At 43.1% G+C, this 26,141-nt stretch overlaps 1 protein-coding gene across 1 annotated transcript; it reads left to right on the top strand.

Annotated features, from left to right (window-relative positions):
- Positions 1-8,004: 8,004 nt before the first annotated feature.
- On the top strand, positions 8,005-25,379 carry LOC141318008 (transmembrane protein 235). Its single transcript, XM_073833173.1, has 4 exons — positions 8,005-8,182; positions 8,975-9,052; positions 10,124-10,261; positions 25,105-25,379. Exons 1-4 carry the CDS (start codon positions 8,005-8,007, stop codon positions 25,377-25,379), a joined length of 669 nt encoding a protein of 222 aa, XP_073689274.1.
- The last annotated feature ends 762 nt before the right edge of the window (positions 25,380-26,141 follow it).

Raw genomic sequence — 26,141 nt, forward strand, 5'->3', positions numbered from 1 at the left:
GTACTCTGCAGAACTGATATAGATCTTCATGTGTGATGAAAGCAGTAAGTCCTCTGCTCTCCTCATGTAACTGTACTTGGTAGTATGCATTCTTAAGGTCAAGAGAAGAGAACATCACTGATCCATGCAATTCAGACAGTAACACCTCTATTAGCGGTAAAGGATAACAATCTTGTACCACAGCTTTGTTGTTCCCTCAAGTCCACGCACATATGAATGGTGTTGTTCCTTCTTTTGGGGACCACAATAGGGGAAACCCACTAAGTGAATCAATATTCTCAATGATACCATTCTTCTCTAGCATCCCAAGTTCATCCGACACTGCTGCTCGCACAGATAATGGTACATGGCAGAGTTTTTGCTGTACTGGTTTAACACTCGGGCGTATTTTCACTTTATGTATGAAGTTTTTTGCACATCCATATCCAGCAACGGTTGGTATGGAGACAGGGCTGTCTGAGGAAGTGAATGAAATGCTGGACGGCTGAAGCAATGCACACTGAGTAGCAGGTTCAATCAGCCGACCACCCTCAATTTCAATGTCCAGTGCTTTACATAAATCACGTCCAATGAGCGGAGATCCTGATTTGACTCTGTTAAACTCCCCAGCTACAGTCTTTCCGTAGTAGGTCACGTTCAGTTTCAGGTAACCACTTACAGGTATGTTTTCCCTTGAGTAAGTCAGGAGCTGTACTTTTGGTGGGGATAGGAGACATCAGCTGAAATACTCTTTGAATATTTGTTCCGGCAGGAGCGATGCACCAGATGTGCACCAGATGTGCAAATAGTGCACTATTTGAGGGTATAGGGGGCGATTTCGGATACAGCCCTAGTGAAAACACCATTTACCAGCAGCCACGAACGTGTCTATCCTTGGCGTTATAATATAAACATGATCGGATCGTCCTGAACTTCCGGGTGGGGTCGTCACGTGACGAGGGTCATTCTATTACAGCTAAAACATTATTAATTGATTTTACTAAAAGTTCGATTGGGCAGGCTGTCGCGAATTCGATATTTTTATAAATATTTTATTTTTATATTATTACATAAAAAAAATAAGAATCTTAACAAAAGGGCACTTTGATCACTAGGAGCCAAAAGGGCAGGTGCTCAAGTTATTCATCATTTTACTTCTTTTTCCTCTCTGTCCTTCTTTCCTTTTTCATACCAACAGTCCCACCTAGTGGATAGGAATATGAACAATGAAATGGAAGAGAACACAACAGTCATCTAATCCAAAAGCAGTGTTCCACATATCCCTCTATTCCTCCTAGTACAGGATTGGATAAAGTTTTAAATATTCCCTTACAGTTGAAGGGAGTAATTTCTAATATATATAATACTTTAATGTCAATTAAAAATATAAATCTAGACAGAATCCATGCAGAATGGTCAAAGGATTTGGGAGTGGTTATATCAGAAGAAATCTGGAATGCTGCATTACTTAAGGTGAACGGTACAACCTCTTGTACTCGCTTAGGTTTAATTCAGTTCAAGGTCCTCCACAGACTTCATTACAGTAAGGTTAGACTATCTAAGATATACACAAATGTTACTGATGCATGTGAGAGATGTCATTCTGCTAAAGCAGATTTGGCTCATATGTTTTGGACTTGACCCAGACTGTTTAATTACTGGACAACTATATCTAAAATTTTGTTATTTATTATTATATTATATTATATTAATTTAGGCATTTATTATTATAGGCATAATTTGTTCTTCATATATATATATATATATATATATATATATATATATATATATATATATAATTTTTTTTTTTTTTTTTTTTTTTTTTTTGGTATGTCTGTGTGTTCTTTGGGGTGGGTTGTGGAAAAGGGGGGAAAATTGTAAAATCGAAAGGAGCCTTGTTAAAAATCTTTGTATGTAATATGCTACTTTGTTTTTCCTTGAATAAAAAAAAATTATATAAAAAAAGCTTGAATATGCTTGTTCCAAACATATTTCTAAATTAACTTAATAAAGAAACGAAACGAAATCTTGTCACTTTGCCATTAAAATCCAGAACAGAACTTAACTATTTTAATGGCTTCAACACGGTCTCTGTTCTGATTAGTTGTTGGACAAGGACAGGGCTGGGTCTGAGAGTTAGAAAAAAAGAAACATTACTTGAGGTGCAAATCGTCTCAGGTTACGTAGGTAACCCTAGTTCCCTGAGGACAGGGAACGAGACGCTGCGTCCTGGTGGACACTATGGGAACTGCCTTCAGCATGACCGGTTCTGAAACAAATGTATAGAACAACGACAGTGAACTTGACACTGGCCGGCGCCAGCCTATGACATCATCACCAGGCGCCTGCTAGTATAAAAGCAGGTGCCTGAGAGCACATTACCATCTTTTTGTCTGACGGAGGTATGTGCAGGGCCCGAGGCATGGCCACGAGACGCAGCGTCTCGTTCCCTGTCCTCAGGGAACTAGGGTTACCTACGTAACCTGAGACGTTCCCTTCCGGAGGGAACTCTACGCTGCGTCCTGGTGGACACTATGGGAACGCTTATACCAACGCCGCCATGCCGAGGGATAGGTGATCAAGCTGACTGAATGAGGAGTCAAGAAGGAAATCACCCCTGCATCAGCGAGAGTCGCTGGGGCCCAGTGACCTGCCACGGCTAGCCCGGCTACCTGTGCACGCAACTCTCAAGCGTGGAGGCCTAGAGGAAGCCTACTACACTTAGCTCTCTACGTGAAGGAGCTCATAAACGCCCCGACCATAAGGGGCGGAGTTTTAGGGAATGGAGGTCTCAGCAGGGCGAACGCCTGCTCTAGGGACCTGACAACATTCAGTGCTACAGGTATAGATGGGGAAGCGGAGCTTCTGGAGAATGGAGGCTTCATAAAAGACTCTCTAAAAGAGAGGAAGCCTGACAACATTCAATCCACTAGCTCTTAGGAGTGGAGGTCTCAAAATAACCCTCCAGTGAGGGGAGACCTGGCTACACTCACGCTTGAACGTACTGAAAGCGGAGCTTCTGGAGAATGGAGGCTTCATAAAAGACTCTCTGAAAAGAGAGGAAACCTGACAACATTCCCTCCACTAGCTCTTAGGAGTGGAGGTCTCAAATAGCCCTGCAGTGAGGGGAGACCTGGCTACACTCACGCTTAAAAGTACTGGAAGCGGAGCCTCTGGAGAATGGAGGCTTCATAAACGACTCTCTGAAAAGAGAGGAAACCTGACAACATTCCATCCACTAGCTCTTTAGGAGTGGAGGTCTCAAAATAACCCTCCAGTGAGGGGAGACCTGGCTACACTCCAGTGAGGGGAGACCTGGCTACACTCACGCTTGAAAGTACTGAAAGCGGAGCTTCTGGAGAATGGAGGCTTCATAAAAGACTCTCTGAAAGAGAGGAAACCTGACAACATTCCATCCACTAGCTCTTAGGAGTGGAGGTCTCAAATAACCCTGCCGTGAGGGGAGACCTGGCTACACTCACGCCTAGAAGTACTGGAGGCGGAGCCTCTGGAGAACGGAGGCTTCACAGAAGACTCTCTAAAAAGAGAGGAAACCTGACAACGTTCAGTCCACCAGCTCTTAGGAGTGGAGGTCTCACTAGCCCTTCAGTGAGGGGAGACCTGGCTACACTCACGCCCGGAGGAAAAAGCCTATACTCGACACTGGGGGTATTCAGTGAGGCTGCATAGCCTATGCAACCCGAACTACCCGAGTGGAGCTTCTGCTCAGAGGGAATCTACAGAGTGGAGGTCTCATGACCTAACTACACTTGACACTGACGACGGCCTGTGAGGCTGAATAGCCTGTGCAGCAGGCCTGTCTAAGTGGAGATTTCCCGAGGAGTGGAGGCTTCGCCGAAAGGAAGCCTGGCAACACTCTGTGAGTGAGGCTGGCAATGTTCTGCGAGCAGCAGAAGGACTCTAAGAGTGGAGGTCCCAAGACCTACTACACTTCAACACTGCAGGCGTTCATCGAAGCTGAACAGCCTAAACGACAGTACTGCCTGAGTGGAGTCTGGAGAGTGGAGGCTTTCTAAAGAGGGAGCCTTACACACCTCCGTGCTTAGCAAGGAAGAACTCTGAGAGTGGAGGTCTCATGACCTAACTACACTCTAGCCTTGAAGGTCATCCGCGAGGCTGACTAGCCTGTGCGACAGAAATACCTTCATTTTGGAGCTCTCCTGGAGAGTGAGGCCTGAGGAGGCCCGACACTCGATCCTGCTAGCAGCGCTATCTGAATTGGAGCTGGAAAACTAAAAGGTTTTTGAGAAAAACCAGCTCAGAGAATGGACACGGAGGAACCCTGCGTGGTCCATGGGAGAAAGGAACCTGCCTTTACGGGAGGGACCTTACCATGAGTATGGATTTTAGTGAAGTGCCTGAACAGTGCACTTACCACTCACGTGGATTTTAGAGAATGCCCAAAGACTTCGCGTGAGCAAACACCACAAATGTGGTTTTGAGTAGGTGTCCTGAGCATAGCGAGGATCACCAGATTTGCAGTCTCTAGGCGATAGCGGAGCCTGAAAGCGGAGCTTCTGGAGAGGGGAGGCTTCAGCAGAAAGACTCTCTAAGCGAGAGGAGGCCTACGACGCTCTCCCTAGGAAACTCTTCAGAGTGGAGGCCTCAGGTAAAACACTCTAGGCGAGGGGAGGCCTGACTACACTCGACGCTCAAGAAAGGCAGATACTCACAGTCAGAGCCAATAATGAAAAATTCTCATTTATCATCTAGCTCTGTGTAGTGGAGGCTCCGAGACTACATCTCCAAGGAGAGAAGCCTACAACACTAGTTTTTGGTGAGTGGAAGACTGCACTCCCCCAAAAAATAGTCAGCGAGGCACTCATGGGCCTGCCAGCTGCTATAACTGTGAGAGTGAAGGTCTCAGTACTGTTGGCTGTGACAGAGGGAGACCTATTACACTGTGCTATCACTTAGCTTGTATTAACCCGAGTGATAGCAGAATCCGGAAGTGGAGCTTTCAGTGAGGGAGGCTTTAAGCTCTCGAACATAACAAGCCTGACAACGCTCAACTGAGGAAGCTCTATCGAGTGGAGGCCTTGGAATACACGCCCTCTCATAGAAGGGAGGCCTACTTTGTTTTACACTCAACGCTTGTAGTGACAGGTCCACGGAAAGAGTTCACAAGCTGCCTTAACCTTGTGTTCTCCCGGCCTGTATTTCTGGGAAGTGGAGGCTTAACAGAAACACCTCAGGTAGAGGGAGCCTAGCAACACTCGACCCAGTAAAAAGCTCTCATGAATGGAGGTCTAAAAATGACCTGCCACATTCAGCGCTAAGAAGTATTATCTTTATGTCTCTCTTCACAGAGGACTTCGCAGAGAGGAGGCCTCCTAGGCCTGCTACACTCAATTCTACTTCAAAGCGGGGCTTTTTAAAGAGAGCGGAGGCTCCAGTAAAACACCTCTCTCTCAGAGAGGGAGCCTTGACAACGCTCTATTCACCCTAGCACACAAACTCCCAAGAGTGGAGGTCTCACATATGTGTATATGAAAATACACAGGGAAGGTACCTGACCACACTCATGCAAAAAGAGTATTACTCTTAGCAGGGTTTGAGTGAGCGGAGGCTTCGGCAGAGCGATACTCCGCCTGAAGCAGCTTGACAACGCTCAAGAGGGTTATTCTCGTATGTATATGTATGTTGGATCATGTCTATACCAAGCTCACTCTAGCGGAGGTTTCAAAACCTGACAACGCTTAACCCACGAGGGGGTTTCTACGAGTGGAGGTCTCTACACACTGTTTTCTTTTATAAAACGAGGGGAGACCTGGCTACACTCGGCACTTGGTGGCAGTAGAACTCGAGAGGAGCTCGAAACTGCAATAGTAAACACCCAAGCGGAGCTGGTAGACAAAAGAAAACATACACATACACGCTTGAATATTTTATTAAAGTGTCTTTACTGTTCACATACCGGGCCAACAGATGGAGCCTAGGTCTCATCGTTGGCCCAGCCCCGGAGTCAAGGGGAAAAGGAAGGGGCAGGTAGCCCCAAACTGGCGACCTGGCCTCGTCTCTGGCCCTTGGGCCAGGACGGGCCTGGTTTCCCCCCCCCCCGGTGTTTAGGTGGAGGCGTGGACCGGCAAGGGATGCAAACCCCCGGGGCTCGGTCCAGATCTTTCAGCAGATCAGCCTGGTGCGCCTCTGCAACACTGCCATCGTGTGCAGAGGAGCACCGGCCACTGCCGCATATGCTTTGGAGCCTTCAGGGTCGATGTCCCTCGCTCTGAGAGATAGTTCGCAACCGTCAGCGAGAGACATCGTCACATATCCGCGCCCGTGCATTCCCTCGACATCAGCATGATTCACATGCCGATGCCTGTGAATGCGGGCTGAATATGGCCTGTCCCATTCCCTCTCGATCTCTTTAGCAGATCAGAAAGGAATGGGAGGCTCACAGGAGTTGGCTTTGTCATGGCCCGGAAGAAGCCGCTCGTCTAGTCTGCCGAGAGCGGCCTCTTCCCTCGCGGGCTTCCACTGTAGATACAAGCGGGCAGCCGCGCGGTCCATAACAGACATCAACTCTTCATATGCGGGGCAGAGAGGCTGCATGGGCTCAAACGAGCTCATATTTGTTCCATTTCAACCTCCTGCTCGCCCTGGCTTGAAGCCAAAAGAGCACTCGCTGCAGAACCGGAGGATGTGAGAGACAACACATCATCCGCTAGCAGCGCATTCTCGTCTCCGGCTGACGTGCGCGAGCGATTAAACGCTCTCTCAAACTCGTCAGCCAGCTCCACCCGTGAGCCCCGCAATCACGGCCGCCGAGCAGCCTCAGCTGTGGCGGGACCGGAGCAGCGTGGGGCAGATGGATGGCCCGATTCCCTCGAGAAAAGGGCCAGACGAGAATGGAGTTTCTTCAAAGTGAAACTCTCACAATGAACGCGCTCCGCTCTTCTAGAGCCGAGCGCGCGTGCTCTTACACCTAAACACACCAAACAAAAGGTTGTGTGCGTCATCAAGTGTCAGATTTCTCTGACACGGATCCGCACACTTCCTAAACAGTTTTCTTTCTCTAGGCATCGCTGTACTCACTCGTTTAGAACAGAGGACTCTGAAGACAAAAAGATGGTAATGTGCTCTCAGGCACCTGCTTTTATACTAGCAGGCGCCTGGTGATGATGTCATAGGCTGGCGCAGGCCAGTGTCAAGTTCACTGTCGTTGTTCTATACATTTGTTTCAGAACCGGTCATGCTGAAGGCAGTTCCCATAGTGTCCACCAGGACGCAGCGTAGAGTCCCTCCGGAAGGGAACAGCATATTACAATGATTTCTGAAAGATCGTGTGACACTGAAGACCAGAGTAATGATGCATTTTCAAAATTGATTTACAAAACAGATATTTTAATTTATAAAATTATTTTCCAGTATTACTGATTTAACTGATCAAATAAATGCAGCTTTTTTTTAGCATAAAACATTTCTTTACAAACTTTAATTAGAACTTTTTTTGAACAGCAGTGTTTATTTTAGAATGGTTAATTTGATATATTTTTAGTAAATTACAGGTTATTTTTACTCAAATTTAATTTAGTTTACGCCTGAAGCAAAAAAAAAAAAAAAAAAAAGCCATTTTAGGAGTTTTTCTGTTACTCACCTGTTGAATTGAGTAATGTGCTCTCTCTCTCGCCACAAAACAGCTGCAAGCCACGTTAACAAAATATCACTTTACAAGCCACTATATAGAGAGTAATCTATTCACAAAAAGGGGAAAATCACCTTGTTGCTGGTGATCAAGCACAGAGAGCGAGAGTGAGGTGAGAGAGAAGATTGAGCTTCTCACTCCATATACAGCTGTGCAGGAGACATGCGAGGAAAACCCTGCAGTTTCTTCATCCAGCTGTTGCTGAGAGCTGCTTCTTTCTTCAGCCTGGATACACCTGGAGAAATAAACACAGACTCGTCTGCTTTAATGTGTCTGAACGCACTGGGCTTTAGAGGACCTGAATGAAAGCAACCGGCGCTCAAATTCAATGAATCATCAGAGGGAATTTAGCGCTGATGAAGATGAACTTTGGGACAGTTGTGATCTCTGCGGGTCTGTGCGGGCTGCTCAGCTTCATCCTGCTCGCCGTGTCCATCGGCACTGATTACTGGTACATTATAGATGTGGATGAAGGGAAGAACTCCAGCCTGGAATACAGCAGCTCTCACTCCGGACTCTGGAGGATATATGAAGGTAAGACGGTGAACACAAACAACTTGGGATTCCTTTATGTCTACATTTATTGTGCACCTGTTTCTCATATTTAGTCTGACAGTGATGTTTCTTCATCTTCATTAAACGTTTCTCAATTAATCGCTGTCAATTAACAGCGTTTCACATTACCGTTTTCATGTGAATGTACATTAAACGAGTATTAATGAAGTAAATGAACTTAATGTGTCATTTGTTCATTACCATGTTAATTAATTAATGTAAAATTGGTGTTGCATTTCATCCTGTTATTACTGTTTAACTTTTTATGTGCCTCATTAGATCAATACAATATTTTTAATCTTGGTTTTTAAATGGTTTGACTGGTTTCAAAGAAAGTTATTTTACAAATATTCACAGATACTGTCCTCATCACAAGCTGAGTCTCCGTTATGTACATAATTAATGTCTCATTCAGCTCTGTAGCTGTTTCATGGCACTGGAGACAATTAAAGAGGAAAGCAGATCATCACTCAATTGTAAATGTTTAATGTTAGACTCAGTGTGATGACTAAATCAGTCCCTAAATCGGACACATAAAAGAACTGTGTTCAATTTCATTCAAACTGCAGTAAAGATGATTTCTTTCCTCTTACGCAAATGCTGCTTTATCTTGTCAGAAAACAAACCCTTTAAATGGCCGCTGTGTGTTGTATGCGTTGAACCTTGTAGGATATGTCGAGATTACCAAGAAAATTAATTCGCAGGCAACTGTGTGAAGCATAACAGGTGTTTCCTGCTTTTGCTTGACTGGTGTTTCAATGTGACCCACAGGACAGAACGGCAGTTATCATGACATCTCATTCTACACGGACACCTCCGACCACACCGAGCAGGAGAAGCACCTTTTAAGTGAGTCTCTGAAAGCTGTCTACACATTAGCCACAATCAGAGAATGACACAGGAAATAGGCTTGTTATGTATGGTTAGTGTATTCTCTGGCTCTTGAAGAGCTGTATTCTCGGCATGACATCCATCCTGATCCATCATTGGACACCTATATTACAAGAGAGATTGCACAATTATCAGAGCTGATGGTCTTTGATTAGTAGTCATGGTACGGGTGTGACTACAAAGATGATAAATCTATATTTTCTGGTTCTTTTCTGGGGTTTTGTCGATAACGTAAATTAGAGGCTTCTTTGCTAAGTGTCTTTTTGTGCTGGTAACTTTGCCGGTTTAGGCCTGTTGTGGAGTAATGGCTCCAAAAGCTTTTCATATTCTGGTTCACAGCAGTGATATAAACTTCTCCATTTTATATTTTTACTGATATTTTTACCTTTATAAAGGCATTTTGTACATATATCAAATTTTTTTCGATGTATACATAATCTTTTATGTAAAATTTTCACATTTATTTAACAAATTAGAATAATAACAAAAATGTTACCAATCAAATACATTTTTGCACTACAAAAGTGGCACAGAGGCAGCATTTGATAAAATGAGTGAGTCATTGAATTATTAACTGAACAATTTCGTTCAAGCAGCTGATTCATTTTTTATAAATGGATCGTTGAATCGTTGATTTATTTAAAAAAAAGATTAATTCAGGCAAATAACTTATTTATGGAACTTTTGTGTTGACAAAATAGAGCAATATTGATGCAATAATGCTGATCTTTGGGGAAAAAACACTTGTTTGAAATTGCTTCAGAAATGTAAAACAAAAACACATACAGTGGGATTTTTGACTCCATTTATTGAATTTTGGGGTCATTTTAACTGCATTCTACTACCATATTTGTATTATTTCTCAATAATTTTTCTTATGTCAGCTTACACAAAAATTACAATGTTATCAAAGACGATTTTATCACTAGTTCCAACAGGACAAATTATGCCCTGTGCTTCAGATGTCTATAAACTTGTATCAACAGGTTACATTAAGCATATACTAAATGCCTGTATGTGTCTCTACAGACCTGCACAGAGTCATAGTCGTCCTGCTGCCTCTCAGTCTGGTGCTGCTGGTCTTTGGTGGGATCTTCGGTCTGGTGGCGTCTTTGGCTCAGAGCTGCACTCTCCTCACCTGCATCTCTTCATACTTCCTCATCTGCAGTGAGTGCCATTAACACCTACACAGCATTCATTGGCCATCTACACACATCAGCTGAAATGAAATGAGGTCTCAGCAGTAATATGGCCAGATTTTGTGTTGTTGTGTATAGGTCATTGAGAGATGCATTCAGTGGCTCAGTCAATGTCACACGTGGATATAAAACACAATGGGAATGAAAGGAAACAGAAAATATCAGGCGCTCCAGCTGAGTGCAGCTGTTAGGTGAACTGGTCACACAAAGTGAAGGGTTTTAATAGATTCTGGAGGTTTTCAGCTCAATAATAAATATCCACAAAGCCTGCAGTAATGACTAGCAAAAATATTGAACAGATTTATTTGATGTGTTTAATGTGTTTCGAGGATTTATGTTCTTATCCTGATCCAAATTTTGTTCCAGGCACAAATAAATAGAGGTGTAAACGTATTCATACTAAAAGTTTTTGGTACAGGTCTAGTTTGGCATACATGTGTGCTGAACAAATGCAGCGTTTTAACCACTGCAAGTGTGCAGAACATAATTATTATTATACATATTATAGGGCAAAACTCACTTATGTTGTGAATGCATCTGAAAAATAAGCCACAGAAAAGTGCACAATCTAAGTCTTGAAAATATCTTGCTTCGATCTAAATCACAAACCTGCACAACTTTCACAGCATGTTTTGTTTATTTGCATTTAGACATGTTTTCCTCAGTACAGAACTTATATCTTATAGTTTTGTTCTTATCTATGAATCCTTAAGCCTAAAAATAAAAATATCAAACAGCCCCTACTTCACCACATGTTTGGGAGGGTTTCAAGAAAAATCATCTTTGCTCATTTAAAAACAAGCTCCAGCATATTCAGTTGTCAAACATGACTGGAGCTGAGCTTCAAGCGGCACTGGGTTCTGTGGTCATAATAAATCTTAAAAAATAGCTTTTTGGCAGCAAACCCATGGTTAAATATAGTGCTGGATATTTAATTCTGGACATCTTGTTTAGATGCATGGCATCATGGATTCTATCAAATACCAACAGATAAAAAATCTAAACCTGACTGCTTCTCTTAGAAATCTTATAATGGATCTTCCATCAGGATGATAATCCAAAACAAACATCAAAATCAACACAAAAAATGAGTCACGGAAAATAAAATGAAGCTTCTGCAATGGCCGTTCCAATTCCCTGATCTGAACCCTATAGTAAATGAGTTGGATGAACTGAAGAGGGGAAGCACTAACATAGAGCTGGATCTGAAGAGATTCTGTATGAAAAAATGGTTTCTGATCTCTTGTCAGGTGTTCTCCAAACTCATCAGGCATTATAGAAGTACACTTAGAGCTGATATCTTGGATGTTGTGATAATTGGGTGCCAATTCTCTCAATGTTCTCTCAACATTTATTTCATAATTAGATTCTCCCCACCCTTTCAATTGTTTTACTTTAATAGGAGGTTAGAATTTTGTGAATTTTTTGAATGAAAGATCAAAAGGATAAACCATGGAGATTTATTTTTTACAGCAACATTTGCTTATATTTACCAAGGGTGCCAATGTTAATGGAGGGCAATGTACCTCTGCTGACTACTATATAGCTACTATACATTACAATGAACATTAAATTCTAAAGCTACAACGTGGCATTGGCATGTTTTTGGCATTTAGTCTAATACAGTTCAGGGGGTATTTCTGTGACGGTGAAAATAGACAAGGGGAAGCAAATGCAGTTTGTGAAGTTTATTAAGACAAACAAACAAAGGAAAGATGACCAGAGGGACGAGACAAAGTGAAGGGATGATTCCAGTGAGGTGAGTTCTCTCGGCTGGCAGACACAAGGACTCGATGGCAGAGTGGTGACGTGGCGTGCAGTTCCTGTGGTGTAGATGAATCCGGTGACAAACAACGACGAGATACACATCCAACAAGACTCACAATCCAAGACACGACAATGAGGTCCAAATCCAGAATGACTATCGAACAGGGAAGAGAATGAGGTGAGTTTATGTAGCAGACGGTAATGATTGACACCTGGTGCCGGACTGATTAGCAGCTGCGCTGAATGAGCATGACGAACAACACAGACAGACACATGATACGAGACAGAGCACATGGCATAATAAACAACACTGACAAGACAGAGCACATGTCATAATAAACACAGACAGACACATAATCACAAGACCTGAGAACACGGCAGATGCATGAACCGTGACAGTACCCCCTCTCCTAGGAACGTCCCCTGACGTTCCCAGACTCCTGTACCTGTTGATTGAAGTCATCAATAAGGGAGTGATCCAGTATGTCCCTGGCAGGCACCCAACTTCTCTCCTCCGGACCTTAACCTTCCCAGTCCACCAAGTACTGAAATCCGCGTCCCCTCCGTCTTGAGTCCAGAATGCGATTAACCGAATAGGTTGGTTCCCCATCTACGAGTCGCGGCGGTGGGGGAACCGGGACTGGCGGATTAATACGTGCAAAGAAAATGGGTTTAATTTTGGAAACATGGAACACGGGATGAATCCTCCTGTACACTGGAGGGAGGTTAAGGCGGACTGCCACCGGACTAATGATCTTGGTGACAGAAAACGGGCCAATGAATTTGGGAGCAAGTTTATTAGATACGGATCGGAGAGGAATGTCCTTAGTAGAAAGCCACACTTTGGAACCGACGACGTATACGGGAGGCCTAGACCGGTGGCGATCAGCTTTGGCCTTGGTGCGCGCTCCCACCCGGACTAGAGTCTCACGGGCTTTAGTCCAGGTGCGATAGCACCTCTGGACGAAGGCGTGAGCGGAGGGGACCGCGACTTCGGATTCCAGACTGGGAAAAATTGGTGGCTGGTACCCTATACTACATTCAAATAGGGATAGGCCCGTGGATGATACTGGTAAAGAATTGTGGGCGTACTCCACCATCGACAGCTGTTGGCTCCAGGATGAAGGATTTCTAGTGACCATACATCGTAACGCTCTTTCCAAGTCTTGGTTGGCTCTCTCAGTTTGCCCATTGCTTTGAGGATGGAACCCCGAAGAGAGACTAACAGTGGCCCCCAGAAGTTTACAAAACTCTCGCCAAAATTTGGACACAAACTGGGGTCCTCTGTCGGAGACCACGTCTGTCGGGAGGCCATGTAACCGAAAGACGTGGTCCACGACTGCCAACGCTGTCTCCTTGGCTGAAGGTAATTTGGGCAAGGGAATGAAATGAACCGCCTTCGAGAACCGGTCCACCACGGTCAAAACTACCGTGTTACCCTGAGAGGGTGGGAGGGCGGTGACAAAATCTAGTGCGATGTGGGACCAGGGTCTCGAAGGGATTGGCAGCGGTTGTAGGAGCCCATCTGGGGGTCTGTTAGAAGTCTTACCAGTGGCACAAACTGAGCAAGCCAAAACTGCGAACATCACAAGCCATAAGTGGCCACCAAAATCTTTGCTTAACCAAATGTAAGGTGCGACTTACCCTTGGATGACACGCCACATTGGAACAATGTCCCCACTGGATAACTTCGGACCGTAGACCCTCTGGCACAAACAAACGGTTCGGTGGGCAACTGACCGGAGGCGTTACCCCATGTAAGGCTGTCTTAACCTTCGATTCGACCTCCCAAATGAGGGCAGAGACAATAAGTGTCTCAGGAAAAATACCCTCGGGAGTAGACGGGCGATCGGAGCGGTCAAAAATATGTGATAAAGAATTGGGTTTAACGTTTTTGGAACCCGGGCGAAAGTGAAATCGAAACGTCCGAAAAAAAGTGCCCACCGAGCCTGCCTAGAGTTCAGTCTTTTAGCCGTTCTAATGTATTCTAGGTTTTTATGATCGGTCCAAACGATGAAAGGTACCCCTGACCCTTCCAACCAGTGGCGCCATTCTTCCAATGCCAGTTTGACTGCCAACAGCTCTCTGTTACCAATATCATAATTTGACTCGGCTGGCGACATGCGATGAGAATAAAACGCGCAGGGATGCATCTTGTCGTCCGTGGGTGAGCGCTGGGAAAGCACCGCACCTACCCCCACCTCTGATGCGTCGACCTCCACCACGAACTGACGTGAAGGATCAGGGGTGATGAGAATTGGGGCCGAAACAAAGCGGCTCTTGAGGTTGACAAACGCCGCTTGAGCGGCGTTTGACCACCTGAACGCCGTTCTGGTGGAGGTCAAGGCAGTCAGAGGTGCGGCTAGTTGGCTGTAATTACGAATAAAACGCCGGTAAAAATTGGCGAAGCCCAGAAACCTCTGTAGGGCCTTACGGGAATCTGGACTTGGCCAATCTACCACAGCCCTCACCTTCTCGGGATCCATGCGCATACCCTCGGCCGACACGATGTACCCTAGGAAAGGAACAGACTGTGCATGAAAATCGCATTTCTCCGCCTTGACAAAAAGCCCATTCTCTAGCAGCCGCTGGAGCACTCGTCGGACGTGCTGAACATGTTCCTGGGGAGACGAAGAAAAAATCAATATGTCGTCCAGGTAGACATATATGAATTGGTCAACCATGTCTCTCAGCACGTCGTTAACGAGTGCCTGGAAGACCCCTGGGGAGTTGGACAAGCCGAAGGGCATGACCAAGTATTCAAAGTGCCCCCTGGGGGTGTTAAAGGCAGTCTTCCATTCATCTCCCCCCCTGATGCGGACCAAATGATAAGCGTTTCTTAAATCCAATTTTGTGAAGATGGACGCTCCCTGCAACCTCTCGAAGGCTGAAGATATTAGCTGCAAAGGATAAGTATTCTTTACCGTAATATTATTCAGCCCTCGGTAATCAATGCAAGGTCGCAGAGATCCGTCCTTCTTCCCCACAAAAAAGAACCCCGCCCCCGCTGGAGAAGAGGAGGGTCGTATGAACCCCGCTGCTATCAGAATCAGAAATATATTTCTCCATAGCCTCTCTCTCAGGAACAGAAAGTGAGTATAATTTGCCTTTAGGCGGAGACGTACCTGACAGTAATTCTATGGCACAGTCATAGGGACGGTGAGGAGGAAGAGAAGCAGCCCGAGACTTACTGAACACCTCCTTTAGGTCGTGGTACTCCGCGGGCACGTTACATAAATCCACCGCCTTCTTCTGTAACATAGAGCTAGAAACAGACGGACAAGCAGACACAAGACAAGACTCATTACACTTAATGCTCCATTCAGACACTGACTTCTGCTGCCAATCAATCCGGGGGTTGTGTTGGATGAGCCAGGGGTGTCCTAAGACCACGGGTGCATGAGGGGAGTCCAGGAGGTAGAAGGGGGTGCTCTCACGATGGTTGCCAGACACCGTGAGAGAGATGGGTTCCGTGACGGAGGTGATAGTGGGAAGGGTCTGGCCATTGAGTGCGTGGACGGCGATGGTTTCGCCGAGGGGACGGACAGGTATGTGGTGTAGATGTGCAAAAGAAGAATCGATGAAATTACCCTCCGCTCCTGAGTCCAGCAGTGCAGTGCAGTGAAGTTCATGTTGCTGCCATCTTAGCCTAACCGGGAGGAGCGTTGAGGTCGAGGTGGACGAGGACTTTGTAGCGGAGACCCCACCCGACAGCATGGGCTCGGGATCGTCGAAGGAGCTGACCGCGTTGCTGCCGCTGGCTCGAAGTGGTGGCCCCTCCCCAGGGGGGAGCCGAGCGGGCATCCACCGCCGCTCGGCTCGGGAGAGTCGAGCATCTACCCGCAGCGCCAGCGCGATGATGCCGTTGAGGTCTGCGGGTAGTTCCAGGACGTAGATCTCCTGTTGAACGCGGTCAGCCAACCCATGCAGGAACATATCCGCCTGCGCCTCCTCGTTCCAGCGACACTCAGCCGCCAGGGTGCGGAAGGCGATGGAATAATCAGAGACGGATCTCTCCCCCTGTCGGAGATCCGTCAGAGCCCTCGCGGCGTCTCTCCCTGTGGCCGCGCGGTCGAAGACCCTTCTCATCTCCGCGGCGAGTGTCGAGAACGAGGCACAACACGGATCCTGATTCTCCCACACCGCAGTGACCCAAAGGGCCGCCTTCCCAGTTAACAGGGTGAGCGCGAATGCCACCCGGCTCTCCTCACTAGGGAACGTGCGTGGCTGCAACGCGAAATGCATGGAGCACCTAGTGAGGAAAGCCCGGCAGAAATTCGGCTCACCGCTGTACAGCTCGGGTGGGGGAAGGCGGGGCTCCGGCTGATGGGCCGCCCCGTCCGGCTCTGGCAGGGCGGGCGGAGCGAGCGGAGCGGGCGACGTGGGAGGTGTGGGTGGCGCAGGGGACAGCAGCACCTGCTGTAATCGTTGGGTCAGGTCCGACACTTGTGTCACCAAAGCGCCCACGCTCCTCTCCTGAGCGTCCAGCCGAGAGATGCAGCTTCCAACTGCTTCCTCCACCGTGAGTTGAGTGCTGCCTGCTGCTTCCATAGTGGTTCGATAGTTCCGTGACGGTGAAAATAGACAAGGGGAAGCAAATGCAGTTTGTGAAGTTTATTAAGACAAACAAACAAAGGAAAGATGACCAGAGGGACGAGACGAAGTGAAGGGATGATTCCAGTGAGGTGAGTTCTCTCGGCTGGCAGACACAAGGGCTCGATGGCAGAGTGGTGACGTGGCATGCAGTTCCTGTGGTGTAGATGAATCCGGTGACAAACAACGACGAGATACACATCCAACAAGACTCACAATCCAAGACACGACAATGAGGTCCAAATCCAGAATGACTATCGAACAGGGAAGAAGAGAATGAGGTGAGTTTATGTAGCAGACGGTAATGATTGACACCTGGTGCCGGACTGATTAGCAGCTGTGCTGAATGAGCATGACGAACGACACAGACAGACACATGATACGAGACAGAGCACATGGCATAATAAACAACACTGACAAGACAGAGCACATGTCATAATAAACACAGACAGACACATAATCACAAGACCTGAGAACACGGCAGATGCATGAACCGTGACAGTTTCAGCCTGAGCACAACAGAAAACAGAAGTGCAGCTGAATTAAGGGAGTGATGGAGCAGAGAAAATAACTGGGATCTGTAGAGGTTGAAACACTGAGGTCAGCGAAGACCATCACAGCTTTTTTATTCGTGTTCTGTTTTCAGTCCTGTTGGATGGGGCTCCTGAGATGAACACAGAATGCTATAGAGTCTTCATATGTGAGAACTCTGCACATCTTTATATGATATAGTTTTGTTTCCTTCTGCTTATCTAGTAGATTTTGATATTCCTAAGGTAAATTGTTACTGTATTTGTGTCAATGACTGATGGATTGAGGTAAAACATTGGAATGATTGAATCCTCACAGAAGATAACATGAGCAATTCCTTCTGTAAACATTGCATTGTTAAAAAACACGGACATGGGCATCATCCCTCTGGAATATGAAGACATGACAGAAGAAGATGCTGATAGTGATTCAATCTGATCTCACCTCACAAACACTTGCTGTTCTCCAACTCACACACAAGCCCACAAATGTGAATTGCAGCTCTGCATCTCCTTTCATGACACTGATGAATTATTCTGCAGCAGTAGCATCTAATCAAACACATCTTAAAGCTCTCTATAAGGATTAGGATTCTTGCATCAATAGAAGAATTTAAGCCAGGAGTATATAATTAGATGTTGTGTATCTTTTACCGAGACCAGCTCTCCTGACACACTTAGCCAGTATAACACAGTGAGTGTTGCAGCTTTTTTTTTTTAAAGAGCAGTTCATGACCTTCTGTGGCTGAAGGCTGTCTGTGCTTCTGAAAGCTGATTCATCTTTTTGCTTTTAAAACGTCTCTTCTTGCAGCAGACAGTGAAAAAGAAGTGTGCTTAATAATATTAAATGTGCACTTGTAGAGTGCTTCAAACCTTTTTCATTTTTTATTATTTAAACTGTAGATATTAAAATAAATATAGCTGCAAGCCGGGGTTCAAGTGTTTAATAGCATTTAAGCACATATGAAAAACATTTCTTATTTATCAAGCCTGTAACAACCTAAATAAATGTTAATAAAAAATAAAAAACATTTTTGGCAAATCCAGGTCATTTACCATCGAAATATGATGAATCTCCTTAAAACTTTGCATGCTTGTTTAGAATCACCTGTTGCATGTGCTCACCAGGTTTTGTGAAGTTTTGAGTTTTTGTCTAGGCTTTATAGCCTTTTGGGTATATTTGGACAGGCCCCTTTTCTAAAACACCCTGTTATGGCTTCTCAAAGGGTACAATTTAAAATGTTTTTGATAATTATTGACCTAGAGAGTCTAGATAGTTGTACTTTTTCCAGACTGAGAAAGTACAATATACAATTGTTCACGTCCTTGAAAAATGTGGTATCACCCTCCCAGTGGCCGATTTCTTTCAAATTTCTCACAGACCTTTAGGGCCATGAGACAAACAGGCCCACCAAGTTTGTTTCTGATTGTGCTCTGTTAACTTTGTTTAAAAAAGTTCAACAGCCATGTTTTTTGAGATACGCAAATGTCCTCATAGGTGCTTGTGGCACTTTGGAACAAGACCATGGATACCACAAAATGGTTGCATAGTTATGGGCGATTTCGTTTTTTCCCTCTTATAGTGCCACCAAGCGGCCAAGCTCCGTTTTATCATGTGACCTCAGATTCAGCTCTTACCTGTTGTGATTTTGGCAAAGATTTCTTATTCTATTCAAAAGTTATAGCTGTTTTAGGAAAGGTGGCCCTGCCCCTTTCGAACGTTTTGCCGTCCCTTTGCGATGGTGAGTTTCAACTTTTTAATTGATAATTATTGATATTTACTCTCCAAAGAATCTTCCTGCACTGGGTTGGTTCCAATCAGGTGAAAAACCTAAGACTAGTTCGCAAAAGTAGGTTTTTCACATCTTCTCAATCGGTTTGATTGAAAGCAGTGGCTCTCGGGCCAAAGTTGCTCAGAACAAGGAGGTCTATCGTATGATACGGATATTGTGCATATGTGTGAAAAACTGCACAATATACGATTGTTTACACCACACCAGTTGCCAATTTCTTTCAAATTTCTCACAGACCTTTAGGGCCTTTCAAACATTTTTGTCCCTTTGTGACAGAGAGTGGAAAGTTCAACTTTTTTTGATAATTATTGATATTCACTCTCCAGAGAATCTTCCTGCACTGGTTTGATTCTGATCAGGCAAAAAGCTAAGACTAGTTCGCAGGTTTTTCAAAAAATGCAAAATACCTGAAATTTCGTAAGGATAACGGAAAAATCCGATGTAGGGCACTTGACCCTGCAATGAAAAGTTTAGGAGTTTTTAAGCAATTTTGTACTTTTTATTGCTGTAGCGCCCCGTTAGGCCAACTGGGGCGAGCTTTCATGACGTTGTAGAGTGTAAGTACTATCATCCAACAAGTTATAAGTCTCTACGACCCACGGTTTGGTCTGCCCGATCTGATTTACGTGGAGATTGTAGATTCTTGGCCATTCTAACAATTACAACAAGGTTTTAGCACTTCACGCATGAACCCCTAGTTAAAAAAAGGCTAAGTGTACTTAAAAAGAATATACAGTACAGACCAAAAGTTTTTCATGACTATGAAAATTGTAGATTCACACTGAAGGCATCAAAACTATGAATTAACACATGTGGAATTATATATGCATAACAAAAAAAGTGTGAAACAACTGAAAATATGTCATATTCTAGGTTCTTCAAAGTAGCCACCTTTTGCTTTGATTACTGCTTTGCACACTCTTGGCATTCTCTTGATGAGCTTCAAGAGGTAGTCTCATACATAAAAAGTATTATTCAATGTTTTTTACCTAATGGTAATTATATTTTCGCATTCAGAGATCGACACTTCTTGACTGGCAAGACGGCCACGAGAGGAAACTCAAACAGTGAAAGTGAGTTGTTCAAAACCTTTCTTTTTAGTAAACTCTGTGTACACAAACAATGTTCTCAATGCTTGAGTTCATGTGTAGAGACCCAGGCGATACTTCGAGCAAAGTTTCATGAAAATAAAGAAAACTCTTTGAATGAGGAGTTGTGTCCAAACTTTTGGTCTGTACTGGACTTACATGACTGTTTTACTTTAGTATACTTACAAAGTGCACTTTGTTATAATGTCAGATTATAGCCCCATTTCTAGCTGAGACATTTTGTAAAATTATATAAAAACAAGATTCTGCAATTTGTTATTTAACTGGAAAAACTACAAATAAAAAGATTTCTGTTTTTTTTCACTGAACAGTTTTACTGTATTTTGTAAATATAACTTACGTACCTAATATTGTGAAAAGATTCAGGACATCTGGAGAAATCTCAGTCCATATAGGCAAAGTCAGGAAACCTCTGTTGAATGTCCATACCTTTCAAGCTCAGATGGCATCTTGCTGTTGTGTTAAATCCAGGCACATGGGCTCTAGAGTAAACCATGAAAAACCATTGTAACTTAACACAGTCTGTCTCTGCATCAAGAAAAAAAAGTGCAACCTGAATCTCTCCTACGCAAGGAGACAACCATGCATCAATCATATACAGAGATGCTGCTAAATGGTCTGAAAAAGGGTGGAAATGTGTGCCGTTGTCAGATGCTTCAGCTGTTTTCTGAAAAAAACTGACATTGAGTTTATGCCAAAGACGAAAGGGACCATCCAGACTTTTATCAGTGACAGATGCATAAGGCACATTGTCATGATATGCGATACATCAGTGCCCACAGCGTGGGTAACTAGCATATGTGTGAAGGTACCATTGAGGTTGAGGAATATAGTGGGATTAACAGAGACATGCTGCTAACAAAGTGACACCTTTTCCAGAGAAATCCATGGTTATTCGAGTGCCTAATTTTCTGCATGTGCTACAATAGTGTGGTTTTATAGACACAGACTGGATGTGCTTGACTGGCCTGCCTGCAGTCCAGATCTGTCTTCTGCTGAAAACGTGTGGTGCGTCATGAAGAGGAGAATAAGACAAAGATGACCAAGGGCTGTTGAGCAGCTGAAGTCTTGTTTCAAACAAAACTGTGGAAAAATTCCACATGCACACCAGCAGAAATGAGCAGGAATGATTAAAAAGTGTAATTAAAAGAATAATTTTACATTTTAGCTTATTTACTGACTCCTTTGTTCCAAGATCTTCGTCCAGCCAAAAAATTATCAAATGAATTGTTGATATGCAAAAACATTTTTTAAATGCTGAAAAAGTTGAAATAGGAAACTGTCAAAGGATATGTCACTGGCAGAGCTTTTATTTCCTTAATGAGATGAAACTTGGTAAATAAGTTACCAATATCATTATTTATAGGACAGAAACCACATTACAAAAATGTTAAAACGTTTAACACAATGGCTAAAAGTGCTCTTTGTTTTTCTGTCTATACCCATCTGTCATCTCTGTCTACATATCAGCTGTGTCAGTGCATTTTCTCTTTACTGTCTTGAAAAAGCACTGCATTGTTTGAGAAATGACTGATGTTTAATTGCAGGGCAGCAGGAAAACATCTCCTCCGTTCTTCCCGTCATGTATCATGAATGATCGTGAAAGGTCAGGGCTGCTCTGAGCTTCATGTAAGTCGGTTAACTACAGCAATAATGACTGAGTTCATGACGGTTCCTTCAAGCAGGTCTTAAGGAAAGCACGTATTTTCTCTTACTACCATGGTGATTATGAGCTTTTTCTATTAATACTCCCACTACTAACCTGTGTGACTGTCATATTCAGAGCTTGTGCACTGCTGAGTTTCATTCTAAAGAGAAGACTCATTTGCTTATCCTGGTTTGGGTTTTGCCATCATGCATTTACTGTATAGAAAATGATGAATCAAGTTATTACAGCTTTCACATGGAGGCTGTTCAAACTCCTGCCATGCCACAGAGCACCACTCGCGTAGTTTTGCATTAAATTACATCATATTCATCGCAAATTGTTGTTAATGTACATAATGGCTGCACCCAGGCTGGAAGATTATGCATTTTTGCAGTAGTACTTTTGTGGCTGGAATGACGTCTATGCTTCATATAGAGGAAAACGATGATACAGACTGCAATTTTTCTGTCTGTTTGCTGCTGAACTTGAGAATGCAAGTACAAAATGACATGCCAGGTGCAGTATTGTTGTTTTAGAGTATGAATAATTTTGGGCTTGACTGTACATATTAGTACCTAAAGCATACATAGTATTACCTAAAAGACACAAAAGTGTACCTTTTGGAAAGGTGCCACCTGACTGGGAATAAGTAATATTTCAGTCCCCCATACAGTAGTTTCTAAAGTGGTGGTTCACCAAAATTAATTGTTTGAAGCTTTTCACAATACTTCGGTATGCCCATTGTAATGAATAAAAATACTTATTGCATTAAATAAAGCATAAAATAATGTCGTATATCAGAGGTCTTCAACCCTGTTCCTGGGGACCCACTATCCTAATAAGTTTAGCTACAACCCTAATCAAACACACTTTAAGCTTCTGAAGACTGTTTGAAAAAGGCTGTCAGGTGTGCTGAAGCTGGTTGGAAATAAACTTTCCAGGACAGTGGGTCCCCAGGAGTAGGGTTGAAGACCTTTGTCTTAAACTATCGATCTGTCTATCTTAAACTAAACATTTAGTCATGTCCCTGAAGCATTACAGTGAGTTTGTACTTAAAAAATGTGCACAGTGTCTGTGATTTTTGGCAATAATGTACACTCAAAAAATGCTGGGTTGTTTTAACCCAACATTGGGTCAAATATAAACTAACCCAACTGTTGGGTTAAAAATTTAATTGAAAAATTTATCCCAACAGTTGGGTTAGATGATATTAGACCCAACGTTGGGTTAAAACAACATATTTTTTCTAAAAAACTGCAAGATATTTTATATATAACAGACTTTAAAGTTATGCTCCTTAGTCTGAACTTAACCCTGTCACACTAATAACTCTGCTCATATGTGACATTATTTACTAGAAATGGCATCATTCTGGTCTCTTTAATAGTGGTGCAGAAAATGGTTAGTATCATACTCTTAATTCATATTTTGAGCATATTACATAGTAGTCAACATTTGAAGTGAATCAAAAAAAGTTCACCAAAGTTGTCCTAAGACAAGAACGGGTATTGGTTTTGATCCACTTCAAATGCTGGCTACTGTAGTCAGGGACGGTACTGTCAAGCTTAACAACTCAACCCCATTACATAAAATTAAGATGGAATTCTCATTGTTACGGGGTTGAGTTTTTTACTTCATTTATTCGTAATTTCATGAAATAAATATGAAGTAGTCATGGTATCAGCAAATATACACTTACCAAAATCATGACAACTCATATTTTTATATGTTTATGTTATAAAGAGATTTTTGATGCAATATGTCAACTTTGGCCAACTTTAACAAGCATCTTACATCAGAAAATGCACCCACATTTGCAGCAGAAAGACATCATTGGGCATGCAGATATGTTGACCCAGAAATAAGGGGTCAATATAATGGATATTTATAACAAAACTGCAAATGTACCGATTTCTGAACGAGCTTAAACCAACCTAGGGTGGTACCTTGGCCCTTAATAAAATGTATAAATTTAATATAAGATCATCTGAGATATAATTTAATATAAGATTCAAATGTGCGTAAATGTGATTTGAACATAGATTGCGCACTCGTAAAAAAAAAAAAACATGCACTCGTCTCTCTTACAAATGTGACATCTGTAAATCACAAATGATCTTGAAATAGTACACAGCTGAATGGTTTCAGATTTCTGCCTTCTAAATGCCCCCTAATTAATGTTATTATCTTATAAAAAGCACTAGTCAACATTCAAATCCTTTACATGAAAATGGCGAGTGACGAGAATTGGTTGGATTTCCAAATACCTTCCATTCTTCCAGCTTAGACCCTGACATGCTTTCCACACCAAAGACCATTTTTAAAAATTGAAAGTTGATCTGGATTTTAGCATACACACACTTTAAAATCAAATCTGTTTTAGAAATAAAGTGCCTGGTCTTATTCAGGCTGATTAGACAAGTTTGTAGTGGTGGGTTTAGTGGGGTCAGGCTGTAGACTAGACTAGCTGGCTTTCCTGCTGAACTAGCTAAAAAAAACTGCTAAAAAAGCTTTAAGGAATAGTTCACCCAAAAATTAAAATTCTGCTATTGTTGATGTTCTTGTCTTTCTTTCTACAGTCGTAAAGAAATTATGTTTTTTGAGGAAAACATTTCAGGATTTCTCTCCATATAGTGGACTTCTATGGTGGAGTTTGAACTTCTAAAATGCAGTTTTAATGCAGCTTCAAAGGGCTCTAAACAATCCCAGCTAAGGAAAAAGGGTCTTATCTAGTGAAAGGACCTGTTATTTTCTTAAAAAAAAAAAAGGGACAATGTATATCGTTTCTAACCTCAAATGCTTGTCTTGTATAGCTCTGTGTGAACTCTGTGTATACTGGTTCGTGACAGTTAGGGTATGTCGAAGAACTACCATCTCATTTTCTTCTCAACTTCAAATACCGACCCAGTGTTTACAAAAAGAACATGCAAAGAAGATCGAATGCCCTTAGGTAAAACAGCGATTTTGAAGTTATAGAAGAAAATGAGATGAGGAGTGTTTTTTGACCTGGCCTAACTTTCTTGAACCAGATTACACAGAGTTCATGCAGAGCTAGACAAGATGAGCACTTGAGGTTAAAAAGTATATAAACCATCAGTTTTTTTTAGAAAATAACTGGTCGTTTTCTAGATAAGACCCTAAGGGCTTCATTTAGAGTTCTTTGAAGCTGCATTTTGGAAGTTCAAACTCGGGGGAAACCATAGAACTCCACTATATGGAAAGAAATCCTGAAATGTTTTCCTCAAAAACCATAATTTCTTTACTACTGAAGAAGGAAAGACAATGACATCTTGGTTGACAAGGGGGTCATGTTGCTGTGAGGTTGTTTTTATTGAGTGAATAGTGTCTAATGGCAGCTCTTTTGTCCACAGGTTTATTGACGTTGTCTGGCGTGAGCATCTATATCAGTTACTCTCAGCAGGCTTTGGAGGAGCTGCTGCACATGGTGGATATTGAGTCTCTGTCTCACGTCCACATGTCCTTCGGCTGGTCTCTGGTAATGGCCTGTCTGTCCTTCTGCTTGGAGGTTCTGACGGGGATCCTACTCATGCTAGCGGCCTGTCTCATCCACTGTCAGTGCCACCACGAGCCTGCAGCAATGCTCTCCATGAGCCAGAGTTCACCACAGCTTCTGAGACTGCAGTGATAATGATGTGATCATTTCATATACAGCTCTATCAGGAAATGAGTTTGTGCTGCGTCAAAGTTAAAATGGAGAGTGCCGGGTGGCAAATGAGACAGCTGCATCAATTATTGAATGAGAGTGCTCACTCGAGGACTGCAAAATTTGTCTGCCTCACTCGAGTGTGTCACTGCAACCACGTGTTTTCCTCAAGGCTTCTAGAAACACATTTTCCTGAGCTCACCAGTGTCATGTGTCACGAATTTACTGTATATGACGTGATGAATCAAGCCATTGCAGCATCTCTAGGCTAGTTAACATCATACTGTTCTGACTTTTTTCTCAGAATTGCGAGATATAAACTCGCAATTTCAAGAAAAAAGTCCGAATTGAATTTTTTTTTAACAGCTTTCGTAGATGTTTATGTTGATGCTGGTTATGACCAGCCAAGACCTCTAACCTTTTTTAAATTACAGTGTAAAAAAACTTGACTTCAATACTTTTACATTTTATACAAATTTTAGTACAGATTCTGCATATGTACTTAATTTACACATAACTTTTTCATACTAAGATTGAATACATTCAATCGCTGTTGTGTTTTTTAAAACTTTTAAATGCTTATTAGAAAACAATTCTGTTGTAAAACTGTCATACAACTTACAGTAAGTCATTTCATTTACCATCTACTTGTCCCTTCATGTTGTAGATCTCATTTTATCCTTTAACGTAATATTACGTATGGAGTTTTTCTATGATCTGTACTCTCTGAGCATTACTGTGCAA

Source organism: Garra rufa, chromosome 1 (genome assembly GCF_049309525.1).
Source record: "Garra rufa chromosome 1, GarRuf1.0, whole genome shotgun sequence".
Lineage (NCBI taxonomy): Eukaryota > Metazoa > Chordata > Actinopteri > Cypriniformes > Cyprinidae > Garra > Garra rufa.

Coding starts and splice junctions, on each gene's coding strand:
- LOC141318008 (XM_073833173.1), top strand. CDS start 8,005: ATGAAGATGAACTTTGGGACAGTTGTGATCTCTGCGGGTCTGTGCGGG. Junction 9,053..10,123: donor GCAGGAGAAGCACCTTTTAA/GTGAGTCTCTGA, acceptor GTGTCTCTACAG/ACCTGCACAGAGTCATAGTC. Junction 10,262..25,104: donor TTCATACTTCCTCATCTGCA/GTGAGTGCCATT, acceptor TTTTGTCCACAG/GTTTATTGACGTTGTCTGGC.